The sequence below is a fragment of the Leuciscus leuciscus genome (genome assembly GCF_965113295.1).
Source record: "Leuciscus leuciscus genome assembly, chromosome: 13".
NCBI lineage: Eukaryota > Metazoa > Chordata > Actinopteri > Cypriniformes > Leuciscidae > Leuciscus > Leuciscus leuciscus.
The window spans coordinates 8,492,873-8,509,887 of NC_138737.1; the positions used below are offsets into that span (position 1 = coordinate 8,492,873).

General features: G+C 39.2%; 1 protein-coding gene across 2 annotated transcripts; it reads right to left on the reverse strand.

Annotated features, from left to right (window-relative positions):
- Positions 1 to 1,899: 1,899 nt before the first annotated feature.
- Positions 1,900 to 16,907, reverse strand: sin3b (SIN3 transcription regulator family member B). Of its 2 annotated transcripts, XM_082187678.1 has the most exons (20): positions 16,385 to 16,907; positions 14,818 to 14,924; positions 14,571 to 14,724; positions 14,380 to 14,481; positions 12,824 to 13,162; positions 11,402 to 11,554; positions 10,509 to 10,631; positions 10,290 to 10,379; positions 10,063 to 10,181; positions 9,735 to 9,945; positions 8,912 to 9,028; positions 8,583 to 8,821; positions 7,631 to 7,814; positions 6,225 to 6,918; positions 5,217 to 5,386; positions 4,436 to 4,609; positions 4,197 to 4,289; positions 3,950 to 4,041; positions 3,120 to 3,318; positions 1,900 to 2,946 (listed from the first exon to the last, which is right to left on the reverse strand). In XM_082187678.1, the coding sequence occupies exons 1-20, from the start codon at positions 16,493 to 16,495 to the stop codon at positions 2,713 to 2,715; spliced, it is 3,705 nt and encodes a 1,234-aa protein (XP_082043804.1). In that variant the 5' UTR covers positions 16,496 to 16,907; the 3' UTR covers positions 1,900 to 2,712. The 2 variants fall into 2 exon arrangements, with proteins under 2 accessions (XP_082043804.1, XP_082043805.1); XM_082187679.1 differs by lacking the exon at positions 14,380 to 14,481.
- Positions 16,908 to 17,015: the final 108 nt, after the last annotated feature.

A 17,015-nucleotide genomic window follows, 5' to 3' on the forward strand; every position in this document is an offset into this window, starting at 1 on the left:
TCAGCAAATATTTTGATTTGAACAGAATAGAAGTCATCACAACAACAAAAATTAGTATATAAAAGTACTTTCTCATACATAAATGACACTTGCTTTGGGGCAAGTCAAACTCACTTTAGATCTTGTAACTAATAAAGAGCCAAATCCCTTTTCTAAGTAAATCAACAGTTCATCTCTGGGTCTATTTATAAGCTCTGAAAGAAGAAGCACTCATTTGGCCCCAAGTAATTCGTTATCGGAGAAAAAGAGGAACAAAAAAAGAGAGAATACTAAAATAAATGCTCACTCTTGAAAAGCGAAAGGGTTCTGACCGTGATTGAGCCCTAAATGAAAGCTGCTATCTTGCAACTTTTGAGCTTTACAAACCCTCAAGCGGAAACATTTTAATATTATTCATAATATGTACATATATATATATAGATGTATATTGTGTATTCTATGTATATAGAAGAAGAGAGAGAGAGAGAGAGAGAGAGAGAGAGAGAGAGAGAGAGAGAGAGAGAGAGAGAGAGAGAGAGAGAGAGACTTTCTGGGTGAATATAATGAACCCAGTCAAGATATTTCACCCCAAAATCAACAAAGACAAAATAAAATAAAGCTTGCTGAGAACTATCTAGCATTGTGACATTTTTGAGTTAAAGGGATAGTTCACTTTGAAATACATTTTTGGTATGTTTTAGCTTACCTCAAGGGCATCCAAGATGTAGTTGTCTTTTTTCCGCAGTAGTTTCAATTTTGATATTTTTAGGTCAAACCGTTCTTGTCTGTCAGTCATATAATGCAGGTCTATGGTCACTGTCTCAAAGAGCATGCACAGAGTCCAAATTAAAACAATTCCCCGTCATAGATATATACACTAGATGTCGCCTTAAAGACATTCGTTCCAATGAACTGCCGTAGACAAGGCGACATCTAGTGTGTATATATCTATGCACCAGTCTGCGTACACGTCAGATCAGATCACTTCGACATGGCTGTGTATAAGTGGTAAAAACGATATAAATACTGTTCGTTTTCTCACACAAACCGCTCGTTTCGTGTCTTAGGCCATCAATGTGTACTTACGATGGGGAATTGTTTAATTTGGGCGACGGGGAATTGTTTTAATTTGGACTCTGTGCATGCTCTTTGAGACAGTGACCATAGACCTGCATTATATGACTGACAGACAAGAACGGTTTGACCTAAAAATATCAAAATTGAAACTACTGCGGAAAAAAAGACACCTACATCCGGGATGCCCTTGAGGTAAGCTAAAACATACCAAAAATTAATTTCAAAGTGAACTATCCCTTTAAGCATTTTCACCCACAATTCCTTTTCAAATTCCCCAAACAATTATTTAATTCCTGCATCATTAAATGTATGGATCATGCTAGTATTTGTTGTACCATATTTTATTTATATCGTTTTTTTTTTTTTTTTAAAGAATCTAAATTATTTTAATCATATACATATTAAAATGATGGTAACACTTTATTTTACAATGTCTTTGTTACATATCTTACATGTACTTACTATTGTAATCACAGTAAATTATGCATAATTACAAGCAACTAAACCCTAACCCTAATTATAGAGTAAGTTCATGTCGTTAATTAATATTACTCCGTTCTTATTTGTATAATGTGCTTAAATATCAGGAAAATAATGTCACAATGAAGTGAAATATGACCCAGACACTTTGTTCAACTTCGGTTGATATTTCACAAATCTGTTCCCTGTCAAAACAACTTATATGTACATTAAAAAAAACTGGTTTTCCCACCATAGAATCTATAGATTACTATTAAAAAGTAACACCCAAAAAAACAACTTAAGATTGGATAATATGACATTCTATACCAAATGTACAGTTTACTGATGCAAAGGCGAGAATCCAGCAAGAATCATAACCCGTTCTTTAAGAACTGCACAACTAGGTTGTTTATTTCGTGATAACTGATACAGGATAAATGTTATACATTCTTTTTTTTTTTCAAAACACTGATATTTTGTCATTTTTCTGTTTTAATATGTAAAAATTACACCAAACAAAAGCAAGGATTTGGCGAGATTGATATGATACATGATCTGGATGTGTAACAAAATCGACTATAAATCATGAGCAGCGATTGACGGGCAACACTGGCAATTCTCTGTTCAGTTATAAGAGACGATGATGACAAAGAACACAAAACAGAGAACTAAAACGAGGACGTTACGGATAAGATGCCAGTGCGCGCCAGAGAAACATAATTCTTCCAGGTCATCATTCATAGCCAAGAAAATGCACACAGAATAATCTTTCTGCTGTATATATGCAATTGCTCAAGCTCTTGAGTCGACTGTACTGTACAAAAAGACATACAGATGTTGTAGACATACTTTAAACCTAGTCTCTCAATACTTCAGTATAAACAAAACAAAACTCTGGTTTCAGGAGCTAAAAACTACGATGGACTTTCTTAAAAAAGGAAAAGAAAAGTTTTTGACATTCACATTTCTGAAACGTCTGGTAACGGCATTGATCATGATGGACTAGTGTTGAGATGTGATGCTTTTCAATGAGGCATTCCCTCCTTTGAGCAGCTTTCTGTCCTCCTTAAACCACTCCTGTCTGTTCGGCGTGATTCGGCCGAGCACGTTTAATCTCGGCCGTGAGAATGAGTGAGCGAGAAAGAGACAGAGAGAACGAGAGATCACAAAAATCCATCCCAAGGCTTGAGGTTGTTACGGTGAGGCGGGGGCCTTGCTGTTGTAGTGCACCTGGTACCTGTTGACATGTAAGCCTTTGACCTGCACGGACACGCAGGTGGTCTTGCAGGGGATCATGTCCTCATCTTCTTCTCCCAGGAGCCAGTCCTGCACGCTGCGCTCGGCGGCGGGGGACACGTTATCGCTCAACCAGCCCCGGTGCCACTGTTCAAAGCGCTCGTGTTGAGCCCGTGCTACTCTGTGCTGGGACTAGAGAGACGGGACACAATAAATTATAAATACACTACAGTTCAAAAGTTTGGAGTCAGTGACAGTTCATATTTTTAGGTGCTGAAAGACTAGAATGAAAAACGTATATTGACTATAGAAAAGGTCAGGATTTGTTTTTGCATTGTATTAGCAATTTGATTTGATCAACATACTCTCCGGGCCTTCACCAGGGCTCCTCGGCGGTACATGTAGTCTTCGGAGTTCATCACAAACACCATCTTGTGCGTGTTGAGTTTGAAACGGCAGTCCAGGTTCCCGGCTGTCTCCACACCCATCTTCCGATGCCACTCTCTCCGGCAGCGCATGGCTTCCACCTGCTTGAGCTGCCAGCCGCGGAAATGCCTCAGATTCCTAAAAGGGAGACGCACAGAGGAGCCGAACAAACGTCAATCTACTTTCAACAGGCCAGGCCTAATTCAATTTACACAAACCAATTGTTACAGTTAAGTAACACTGGTCTAGTAATGAAAGCTTGTTTCCACCACAAATTAAAAAAGTTAAGTGCAACTTCTCACAAGTCTGACTTTTTTCTCACAATTCTGACTTTATAACACACAATTGCAAGATATAAAGTCAGAATTGTGAGATATGAAACTTGCAATTTGGCGAAAAAAAAGTCAGAATTGCGAGATAAAAAAAAAAAAAGTCTGAATCGTGAGATAAAAAGTCGGAATTACGTTTTTAATTTGTTCTATTCCGCGGCGGAAGCAATATTTCATAGTCTAGGACTTCATACTGAGACCTTGATTAATTTATTACAGAAACAGTGTCTGATAATATGAGGGAATTTATTAAAGAAACCAAGTGGTATTGGGCTTGTCTACATCATGATCTGGGCCACGCCTCCATATAAAATAAACAAAAATAAAATAAAATCATTGCACCTTTAAAATAAGAAACTGACTATTAACCATCTGGCAACAAAAGGGAAAGAATAGGCATAAAGAGAGCAGGTTAAACATGTGGATGAAAGTTTTTTTACCTGGGTAGAAACACAGGCTTGAAGTAGTAGCCTTCTGCCTGAGAGCACACAGACTCTGTCCCTATATACTGCTCCATGTAATTAGACAGACTCTGAAACAACGCCATAAAAGTCAGTTAATAATAATGCACTGGAAAACAACACTACACTCCGACCCCACCAAACCAGATTACCCCATTACATTTAAAGCTTCTACGAAAAAACAACAACCACAAACTATTTTCTGTTGTAAAAATCAGGTAGGTACCTGAACATCCAGCGGGTCATCACCCTGAGCCTCCTCCGTGTCCAGCAGCTCAATCGTTAAGGTTACCTGACCTTTGTTTTGAATGAACATGACCTGACAAGAGAAAGAGTCAAGAAATTACAAACTAAAAGTAATTACAATTCATAAGATTAATGCAACTGAGGAGGTGAATATCACATCTTAAATTAGATATCCATATAAATGTTGGTCATATATAGGCACAGCCTTAGGTCAAGCACCTTGAAGCAGTTCTCTTCAGCCATGACTCTCTCTGCCTTCCACTGGTAACTGGCCTCCCAAGCGGCACGGACACACTGGGACGAGAGATTCCCACCGGCGGCACCCCTCTTCCTCTCGGACAGGTACAGCTCAGTGACTTGCAGACACACCTCATCACTGACCAGGTGTTGAAGCTGCCAATCAGAGAGAAGAGCACGTTAACACCCCGATCACAGTAAAGGCTCTTAAGTGTATTTACGGGAATTAATTGAAATAAAACTGAAAATCACCCATATGACCTCCCAAAAAAAAATAAAAATAAAATCTGCACCCATAGAACTTCACAAAAACAGACAGCATGTCACTTACAAGTCATACAAATTGTTCATTCCTTGCATATTAATTTATGACACGTTACTTAATTTCAGCTTTCAATATATGTGCATTACTCTTTTTGGCAACATTTCACAATAAGGTCTCATTTGTTAACATTAGTTAATATGCATTTAGTGCATGTTAACTAATGTTAACAATGTAACATTATTGTAAAGGGTTACCCTCTTTTTTTGTACTTAATGTGAACCAGAACCAAGAACCAAGATCATTTATAAAAAGCAAAACCAGCCATTAGGAAAAGAGTTGTAAATTACAAGAGTAATTTACTTTGGTGCAATAAACCTTGACTAACGTTATAATTGAACTTCAAGGGGCAAAACACAAATGCACAGTTTATGGCCTCTTTGAAAGTATACAAATTACCCCCAAAAACGTAGCTTTGTGCAATCCAACTCCCTGACTCACCTGTCTTACGATGTTCTGAATGAGCTTGTCAACGGTGAAGCCGATGTAAGCGTGGATGGTGAACATCTCTCTCAGGGTGTCCTCATACTGCGTGGACTCCAGGTTTCCATCCAGTAGACTGCGTACCATGTCTAAGAATGCTGGGTAATATTCCTCTAACTCCACCTCACCTAATTTAACAGACATTACGTGTAAACATTGGGCAAGAATGTTAATTTGGTTCTAAAACTAGACTTAACTATCGCAAAGTGAATGTGAGTGTTACTTGCTTTCCATACAAAACTTGCTGCCACAATGCAAGTGCAATGGAAGTGCATTAGGGCTGCACAATATTGAAGAAAAGTGATATGCATAGCTCGTTAAATAATGCAATATACGATATCATGTACAAAACCGATATTGAATAATCAAATGTAAAAATAAAACTTTTGTCTTCACTGTATGAATTAAACACTGATTCTTATTAAAGCTATAAAAGTTATCCAGCAGTGAGCGATTTTCTTTGTTTTTTGTTGTTAGATTAAGATTAATAACACAGATGGCAGCAGGTACATTAGGCAGCTGTCACTTTAAGAGCTAATGCACAGATCCAACATACTGTTACACGCGTTTTTCTCAACCGTTTACGTTCACTTAAGACACTACTGACTGTTTAAGTGAACACTCACCAAGCGGGCATTTTGACATAATTTTGTGTGTATTTGGCCACAAAAGCTGCGGAAGATAACTGAATTCTGAAAGGCGTTGTCTGAAAGGTGCGTGGGAGTACCGCTCAACTCCTTTTAACATTATGCATTTCACACGTATTTAACAGTCATGTGTTTTGTTCTCTGCTATCCGTCAACCTAAAATTTACATTTACCTAACTTTTTGAAATATTAAAATCATTCAGTTATCGCAAGCCATTGTGATATTCATGATATTGTATATATCATTGTGATATATACATTTGCTATATTTTGATATATTGTGCAGCCCTACTGTGCATCATTCAGGAAATCTACTCACTTGGCTGTTTTAGACGCAGCTCCATGGCCAGGTCGTTAGCCTTTTCTCTGCGCCCCTCTCCCATGAGCAGCCGTTCCCGATTCTGCTCCGCCCTGTGTTCCAGTAACTGTCTCTCGGCTTGCCTGTAAACCTTCAGCAGCCGTGAGCAGAGGGTCTGGTGCAGCCTCAGGAAGAAGTACCAGTTATTATTGACGAAGAACAGGTTGTAGACTCCATCCAGCTCCTTCTGGTGCTCAGCTTCTGGGTCTCGCAGATCCACCACCTCTCCTTCTGGATTCATGCTGTGGGAGGCCATAGAGGTGTCCATGCTCTGAGGGGAAGTGCATCGTCTTCGTCTGGAATCGCCATTCAACTGTTGTTGGCCGCCTGACGCTGAGACTCCGCCTCCTGCGGCGGCGCCATCCTCACCCTCTGCCTCCTCGTCCGTAAACTCCTCAGTCTCGCTAAGCTCTCCACGACGGGCAAAAAAGAGGTCAGGAACGAAGTGCTGGATGATGCGCTTGATGTGGTCCTTGTCATCCTTGTGGATGGTGGGCTGCCGCTTGACGTGGTAGATGATGAGGGAGGCGGCGTCCTCCAGGATCTGTTTGTCTTCATGAGTGAAGATCATGTGGGGCTCGCTGGTCAAACCTGTGCCCGAGCCGTCACGACCTTGCTGGCCAACGCCGCCCTCTTCTGTGCTCTGCTCCTGCCGCTGTGGAAGGGAACAAAAGGGCTAGTAACAAGTTGTTATCTGCATGACACACACACGACTTTTGCAGCAAGTGATTAATATGAGATTTCAGATGCTGTACTCTGTTTTTATTAAACAGGAATGCAGAATTAAAATATTGAAGATAAATAATATTGGTATGTGGCTCTGCTGCTTTTTTGTTGTTTATCATTGAAGTGTAAAAACATTGACAAATAAATTAAAATGATATTTTGCCAAATAAGGTAATAAAGAAAATGAGGTATCCAGTCTATTTTGTTTCCCAACCTAAGAAACATTCTTAAAATGAGGGATGCTAATAGGGATAAGAAGTGAAATGTCTGCTGCCTTTTTTACATTGCGTGGTAAGGATGAAAAGAAAAAGGTGGGGGAAAAAAAAACAGTATTTTACAGAATAATGACATGACAAAAAACTTTGTTATAGACGCATTTATGCTTTTGACTTTCAAATCAAACGTCACTGTGACTAAACTAATGAGCAGAACTTTAACCATCATTGAACAGTTGTCAGTCACCCACAACTTTAGTTCTTTATTAACTTCCATTGTGACTTTAGTCTCTGAAAAGATATAGACCTACATTACCACTACTGTAGTCAAAATAATGTAGTGTGCGAGACTCAAAAAGGTTTCTTTCAGGACCGGATTATAGCTATGGGAAAAAGCTGCAGAAAAAGAAGAGCCGCTAAACTCACCTCATCATAGATGCTCTCTATTTCATTGAGAAGACTCTTGGATCGGAGGGCCTTCATGTCGTTCTGTTTGAAGTTGACACCCTGGTGGTCCAGTGATTTCAGATACGCCTTCTCGTATTGCTCTCTCCAGATTTTGTTGAAACCCTGCTGGGCCTCCCTCCACTCCTCCTCTTTAGCTTTCAACCTACAGCAAGAAAATCATCAACTTCATCAAAAATGCTTTTTTTCCTGCTAGATGGAGGAATTATTAAAAATGTATGAACACAGATGACTGCAAAATAGTAGGGGCAGTGCACCTAAATAGTCATCTACGGTTTTCATTTTAGATGATCTATCCCTTTAATTTAGCTGTCAAATGAAACTGTAGAGGTGCTTTAGTAGTTATTAAAGGGTTTGTTCACCCAAAAATGAAAATCAGTTACACAGAAAATCAGTCTGATAGATTTCTGTTCCTCCATTGAAAGTCTATTCACCCAAAACTCTTGATGGTTCAAAATGTTCATGAAGAGATTGTAAAATAAATCCTTATGAATGGTGTGGTTTGATCCTAGTCTTCTAAATAGACACGATCAGGCGTACATGCCTGACATGCAACAACAAACCTCATTGGTTCTCGCAGAACCACAGACATGCTGCCCTAACACTCAAAGGATGAATCTCATTGGATCTCGTGGCTCAAGCAAGCAAGCATTAAATCTGTTCATCTTATAAAGCGATTGTGTCTCTTCAGAAGACTTATTAAACCGCTCGATACATATGAATGTTTAAAATAATGTTTAAAATAGTCTTTAAAATAACGACATAAAGGTGAGTAATCAATGACAATTTTAATTTTGGGGTGAACTATCCCTTTAAGGTTTTTTTTTAGAGGCAGTGTGAGAGAGATGCAGGGGAGAAACAAGACAGAATTACAAAGGAAAGAGAAAAATAAAAATAAGATTTGTTTGTTAACCTTTTAAGAACAACAGGAACTGCAGTGGCTGGACTCCTCTTCAACCCCTCTATGATCTCTGGAGCCTTGTCGCCATATATACGATAGACTGCACGGCGCTGTATGACCTCAGAAGTTCCACCCAGGCAGTCGTCCAATCGGAAACGCTCTTGATCCTCTGGCGAAAGGCGTGATAGCTTCTTCTGCACGCTTTCCAAAACTCTTATCGTTGCCAAATTAGTCTCAAGCACAACATCCAGCTACAAGGTAAAAAAAAAATAAAAAAAAATCAAGATACATCTCAACTTCTTAAACCCTAAACCTCCTCGCTTTCAAAAAGATAATCTTACCTCAAATCTCTCATCCTCACAGCGATGAAGTTGCTCTTCATACGGTGTTTTCTTGGAACTCACAAAAGTAGAGTCTTCAGACCAGGAAGGGAATGAGACCCAGGTATCATTCAGCACCTAAAATAAAACAATGAGCCTGAACTGCTTGTATTACCATCAGGTTTCTGACCCCATGACTGTGATATCATGTGATGTGAAAGCCTCCATAGATGTAGCAGTATCTGATTGCTGCTTTAAAGATGTCTGGAACACCAGCCACTTCAGATTTGGCATGAATATCTAGCTTATTATAAAATTACTGTTTACAAACAACCATTCAGCGACGACACCTCCAGGGCACCCTGGAAAAAGAGCTATTTGAGATAAGTGCTTCCATTCAAATTGATCTGAAAAAAGTGCAGTGTGGGGGCTGAAACACCCCGGTTTCCAAATGATTCATGGAGATTTGGATTTCGGCAGATTTGTACCAACATCCGTGGATCAGGAAACCTGACGGCTGCGTGGATGACGATTTTGTCATGGCAGATTTGCATTTATCTTGTATTATTAGCGTACGTATGAGGTGAAATGCGTATTAAACAAGTTTTTTTTTTTTTTTTATTACAGTCAATATTAAATAAACATACACACACACACACATAACAACTACATTATTAACAACTAGGGTTGTCAAAAGTACCGACTTCAGTACCAAGTCGTTACTGAAATAAAAAAAATGTGACCCTTCATATCATAAACACCTGTGATTGGCCATTGTGTTCACGAGCTCATCGGATATGTCTGTGATTGGTTACTATATCTATATCCAGTGAAAGTGCAGTACCTCTTTGCATATAGCAGTTCGGCCAGTGCATTTGGGTTGCTGGTAGGTCTTGGGCAGGGCTCTGTAGCTGGAACCCAGGCGTTTACAGGAGGCGTAATCCACTTCTCTGCCTCCAGCCTCCATATAGCGGTCGGAGAGGCCCGAGAGGGCATGAGACAGCTCTTTATCACCCAAAAATGACTTAAATTGGGTGTACAGTTCTGGAAACTTCCTACAGAATGAGACAACAATGGAATAAGACTCATGAATGTCATATCAGGGCTGCAAAATGCAACATATGAAAACAAATAGGATTAAATAGACATGCCCTCATTTAAATCTGTCTTACCCCAAGAATGGAGTCACAAGCTGCAGGAGTTCGGCCCCTGAAACTACTTCCTGATTGAACAGGGCTATGCAGCGTAAGAAATTCTCATACACCTCCTGACTCTTGAGCAGGCGACGAACCTAAAAAGATAAATAAATTAAATTGTTCAATGGTTGAAACTATGCAATAAATCCTAAGGCAACGGCTGACTCGCTACCGCTTAGAACAACTGTGTCTATGAAACGCACCTTGTCAAAGAACGTGAATTCCCGCAGGACTCCATGTTTTCCTACAGCAGCAAAAGACGGGTCCTTGGAACATGAATACTTCATTTTTTTCTACATGGGTGAAAAGATAAATTGTTAAAGCATAAGTAACCCACATATATTGGGAGATATTTAAACTTTACAAGTCTTTCAGATGCAGAGGTATTTAGGATCCTTGCATTGGCACGAGTGAACTCTGACCTTCAGAAGTGGGGTCATGTGGGGCATCAGCATGGGTCTAGGTCTCTTCTTGCTTTGTTTATTCATTTCCTCTTCCTCTGCTCTCTTCAAATGGTCTTTGCCAGTCAAAGAACCTCCAGTGAACTGGAATCAGAGACATAGTCCATATAAAAATCACTTTACCCATAAAAAGTTTGGGGTCGGTAGGTTTTTTGAAGGAAGACACTTTTGCTCACCAATGCTGCATTTATTTTTATTTAAAAAAACAGTAGTACTGTGAAGTCAAGTCAAGTCACCTACATTTATATAGCAATTTTAACAATATAGTTTGTTTCAAAGCAGCTTTATAGTGATAACAGGAAAGTAAAGTAACAGAGATTGTTTTGGCTTTACAGCAGCTCAAGAATAAAGTTATTGTCCAGCTAAAGTTTGATTCACTTCCGTTAACTTAGGGGCCGCTTAATATGTGAAATATTATTACAATTTAAAATGGTTGTTTTCCATTTAAATATATTTTAAAATGTAATTTATTCCTTTGATGGCAAAGCTGAATTTTCAGCATTGTTACTCTTCAGTGTCACATGATCCATCAGAAATCATTCTAAAATGCTGATGTGGTGTTAAAACATTTCTTATGATTATCATCAATGTTGAAAACAATTGTGCTGCTTATAATATTTTTGTGGAAAGTAAACTGTGATACAAAGTTCAAAAGAAAAGCATTTATTTGAAATAAAAATGCTTTGTAACATTATAAATGTATTTACTATCAATTAAATACAAATAATAAAAGTATTAATTTCTTTTAAAAAAAGTCTTAATGATCCCAAACTTTTAAATGGTGGTATACACAAAGTGAAAGTGAAAGACAAAAAGGCAAATTTTAAAAAGTACACAAAGGGTAATTTTCTAACCAGAGATCTCTTTGCATCAGGCAAAAACTGGCCAAACTCCGCAAGTAGATCCTCTTGACCTTTGAAAAGGCTTGCCACTTTAGAGAAAACCTCATCTTCAGTCATTCCTCCAGTGCTACGGCCTCTGCTCTCCTTCACCTCCAGCTGCTCCTTCTGCAGATGGACACAGGATGCCCAAAATCAATGAACATCGATAAGTTTACGGGATGGATAGGAAAACAGTCCAAGAGCCCATTTCCTTTAGTGCTAGTAGGTGGTAGCCTAGTCTCAGCCACAAGGCATCACACCCACACGGTCTGTTCATCGACCGTCTGATGCATACGGAATGAAAAACGGCAGACACTTGCCGAAAATCACAAGCTCCAATCTGATTGGCTTGCTGAAACTAAAGATACCCACAAGAACAACTGAATATTCCTACATATGCTTTGTTTTCTGATTAAATGTGTGAAATTATGAGGATTTCATACTTTTAGACTGACAGAAATTCAGATCCCAAAGTATACAGACATTGTTTGCTGCCCTAAATGCACATAATGAAAAAAGAAATAGGTTGTGGCTTTTCATGTTGTTCAAACAATTTCCAGTCTTAAACGTGCCGTAGCTGATTCTCTGCAGAATAGTTTTTTGTTATGTTGGTTAAAAGTCTCCTCATATCCTGATAGCAATCACTCTGTTAAGCGGTCTATATGTATTTTTATAAATATATGTTGTCCGTGGAAGACGTAGGACCATAAAATGTTCGTTCAATCATTGCTTCGGTCCGAACAGTCCTATAGCATGCGTTCCCTGTCAGTCAATGTGTGTTTGCATACCACTGGCTGTTCACGCAGACACAAGTCATCAGCGCGTTCACGTACGCTGTGCAGACAGAGCGATAATGGCAGGCAAGCAGCAACAACCTAACTTTCCTTCTGAAGCAGACTCTCATCGTGGAAACCCTGTCATGCTAGAAATATTATTACACACTGACAAGTTTTGCTAGCTAAACAAACCGAAAACTTGCTGCATCTAATTCTGTTTTTAAGAATTTGTTTATGTTTGGTATTGTAGTGTTACTAACTGTACTATAAAGTTCTCTCACCGGTGAGTGATGCATGATATTGGTATTGCAGTAACGTTGTCTCCAGTCTCCTTGGCTGTGCGCGCTCATGCTTTCAGGAGGCGTGGCTTTGCAGGGATGGTGGGGCGTACGCTTTTACTGCTATCCGGCTAAGCTAGCATTTTCCCAGATGTCCTACAGCACCTTTAATGAGTGGTTCTTGGCCAAAAAATGCTACATAGAGGACCAGACCTTATGTCGATAGTCAAAAGTCCAGCACTGTGATTTAAGAATGTTAAGAATCTGGGCTGGTAATACAAAAGGTTGTTGGTACGGTCAAACCTAGAGAAAAACAGAACAAAAATGTGGTTTGCTCTCACCTGGTATGTATGTAGAATTTCCAAAAAGGACCGGTAGGTTTCTGGGTTGTCCAGAAATCGGTTTTTGATCTTATTGACGTAACTGATGGCGCTGTCAAACTCCACAGGACTAGGCTCTGATGTGGGAGGGGACACTGACGTGGTGGCCGGCTGTGATTGGCTGTCTCGGCTGGGCAGAGGAAGTGACAACCTGCTTGATTGTTCAGGAGGTCCAGATGATGAAGCGATGCTCTCAGGAGAGGTCACGGCTTCATTCTGAGCCGACCCTGCCTCAGCCAATGCTGACGAAGAGGCGCTAACCACAGGGCTGCCCGTGCTTCTTCCTGGTCCTGGAGAGACCTGAGGGCAAAGAGTAAGAACCATTTAACCAAAGTCTTACTTCAATATACCAAGACAACATCCCACATAGGTTCATTACATACCTTTTACACAAAACATAAAAGTTCTGTGTAAAAGTGAACTAGCATTCAAAAGTCTCTCTCTAACGCTCACCAAGGATGCATTTATTTGATAAAAAATACAGTACAAACAGTAATATTGTGAAATTGTATTACAAAGCTGAATTTTCAGCATCATTACTCCAGTCTTCAGTGTCACATGATCCTTCAGAAATCATTCTAATATGCTGATTTGCTGCTCGAGAATTTTTTTTTTAATTATTAATGTCAAAAACAGTTGTGGTGCTTAATATTTGTGAGTAAACAGTAATAAGTTTTTTCATGATTCTCTGATGAATAGAATGTTCAAAAGAACAGCATAAGGAACTTGAAATCTTTTGTAACCCCATAACTGTTTTTACTGTCTGTTTTGATCAACTTAATGCATCCTACATAAAAGTATAAATTTCTTTAAAAAAGAAAGAAAAAAGAAAACAGCTTAGTCTGTTGCAATTGAGAAAACATGGTTTTAAACTATTTTATACTTAATTGATTAAAGTTTAAAGGTATGAACTAAGTTCATCCGCAAACTGAATTCATCATGCTTTCAATCTGAGGAAATATCCATAAAAATGCTACATAAATTGGAGAAATTATTATTATGTAATTACAACTATAACGGTTGACTATGACAATCAAAATGACATGTAAGCAGTAATAAACCTCTTGCAAATGTTCATGAAGTAACTGTCCATTTATTCTTAAACACAAAGCTAATGTGACCGATTCAGCGGACTACTCCCCGACAGTCTATGTGGCATGACATCACCAAAGTGTGAACTCAAAGAAGCCAGTGAGGGGCCCATTTGAGATGGGGCCAAAGTCAACATGAAATCAATATCAACCCTATTTACTCTATTAATCACATTCCTGTATTCCACATTCCACAATTCATCAGTGCACATTAATAAAATTAAATACAAATATCTGTCTTTGCAATCATTAAAATGTAATTACTTGTTCCGCCTCTTCTTTTCTTTTCTGCCAGCAAGTCATTGTGTGCTATTTGAAAAGGCCAAACAGCTATTTAGGCATTGTTTTAGCAATCTTGCATTCTAGTATGGAACGCTTACTTTTTATAATCCAATCAATTCACAGTTCATTAAGAAAAGTTAATACCTGTCCTAAATAGGCTTTCTCCAAATATCTTGTTTCACTCAGAAATGTCACAGAAGTAAAATTTGTTGTGAATTCAGTGTTGACCTTTTCACAGTTGACGAACTGAAACAAGCAGTGAAAATGAAGAACAAATCACAGACACCAATGCAAACAAGTAGTAAACTGTGATGCACCACAAATTGGGCACCTACCTGTGAGGGAAACGGGGACTGAAGAAATGCCATTCCATTCTTGGGAATTTCGATCCGATAGCCAGGAGGTAAAAAGGCATTAAAACCCAGGACAAGGTCAGGATGTCCATGGAAGAGCTGAGAAACTCTGTTGATAACGCCTGGTGTGTCAATGCTGAGGATGGAGATATCAGAAATACTATCAATCATTCATTAATGATTTTTTAGTGCATTGGATCACATTTAAAGTCCACAGACACTCACATACCTTTGAGACTTAAACTCTTTCATGATATCCAGAAACTTATTGTATATTCCCGGATCATTTCCAAACCGTATTTTGACTTGGTCCAAGTAAGATAAGGCATCCTCCACCTGCAACAGGAATAAACCTTGTTTGCCAAAATTATGCTTTCAAACAATATAAAACACACTGAGCACGAACAGTGACAGAACGCTTACTGGTCTGATATGTAGTGTGTTAACATGGTACAATAAAGGTATGGGAAGGTAATAACATGCATTTACATCAGTAACCCAAAAAAAATTATCATAGTACTGTAGCACTATAGTATGAAGTACCATGGAATATAAAGACAGAGACGCATGAATTTCACTACCATGGTATATAGATCAAAGTAACATGGCATTACCACAGTACTTTTTTCCAAGGTGCAAAATACTGTGGCGGTATATGGTACTTTTAGTACCTTTTTTTTGGCTCGTGAAAGGACAGATGTGGGTCATCAAGTCCATCTCCAGTGAATGTGGAGCCCCATCCCATTGAATGACTTTGCATTTGCTTATAATATTAAAGTAATAGATTGTCTACTGTTTCTTTGAATTATGCAAGACAAAACAAAAAAAGCACGGAGACATTTTATTTTTTAAACCACTACACGCATAGAAAACGCAAGTTATTCGATTTTCCTCTCTCTGTTCAGAAGAACAAAAAACCCAATGAGAAAAAAAGCACGCCTTAATAAACCTTCAAGATCAAAAATAACAGTTACAATGTACCATACAACCAATATGATGCAAAAAAAAGTGTCACAAAAACAAGCGGTCTAAAAGAAAAGCAGCCGGTTTATTTTCTCTTTGTATTTTTACTCATTTTCAGTGAGGAAAATAAAGGCTCACTGACTCTTTTAGCTTTGCTGCGTTAGCAGTAGTGCTAGTCACAACACACAACAACCCCGCTACGATTTCACAACAAAAACAAACAAAACGCGATTCAAACTGATTTTTAACAGAGAATCGCTTAAGCGATGGTTAACAGACACTTTTGATTTCTTTCAACGGTCAGGTTAAAAACGAAAACGGACACATTTATGACAAAAGCAGGTGTTAGCTGAGCAAACCCCCTTTCTTTCTATTTCTCATCTACGTCAATTATATTAAAATAAACCGGCTTAATCTTAAACAAACCAGGCGTAACGTGTGATATTTTTTGGCGGACCCACAGTAAAAATCTACCGGTTTTGGTTTTAACAAAGAGCAGCGGTGAAAACACGACCGCGTAAAGGGAAAACATTAACGTTAGACTTTAATTCAGCAGATTTACTTCCATCTTGTTTGACTGGTAAACTAGCATTGGTTTGACCAGGAATCGGTGCGTTAATTTAATATAAATCGACTTTTCTAGCTTGAAATGGTGTAAATAAGTGCGTAAGATTTTCAAATCCATTTAACGTTACACACACACACACACACACACTCAAGTGTGAATGCTTTGATATGCCCCATATGCATTTGAACAGCACAGCACTTCCTAATACAACACAATGCGTTGTGAGAGAGAAGGAAACACATGCACTTGCTGCAATGCTCTTTACCTTTAGTTTCTGAAAGTGCTGCTGCTGGACTTGCTTCTGAACCACATAGGCCTTGTCTTGGATCTGGTTGATTTGCTTCGCAGTGCTGCTGTGAGCCTGAATTTTCGCCATGGTGCGTTTCCTTCGCCACCAACAGCCACCGAAGCCACGATGATTTACCGTCCCTCCGTATTTGCAGGTTGTTCTAGCGTGCAAAAATCAGTTCAGTACTGGGGGCCACCCAGCTCTCTTCCCCCCACAAGTCCAGTCTACTTTACGGACGGCCACCCAGTTACTCCAGTGTAGACTTCCAGCACAAGCCCGCAAGTGTGTCGAGACCTCTCAATCCCTACTAAAACTACACCATCAAGCGGAAGAATCAATAACGAGTCCCCATCGATATCCACGAAGAGAACGATAAACAATGTATGTTTTTCCCCCCCTCCAATGATCGTATTTTTTTAAACAAATTGTGTATGTCTCTTTAAATTCGGCGGCAGCTGTGCGCTCGATCCTAGCGTCCGGAAACGGAGGGAGTTGTGGAGAATTGAAAAGCGCATGCGCACAAACCGAAAGGGGGCGGAGCGCACGGAATCTCAGCGGCCGCATGCATGAATGGGATTCTGCACACGTTTTTGTTCATCGGGCGAGT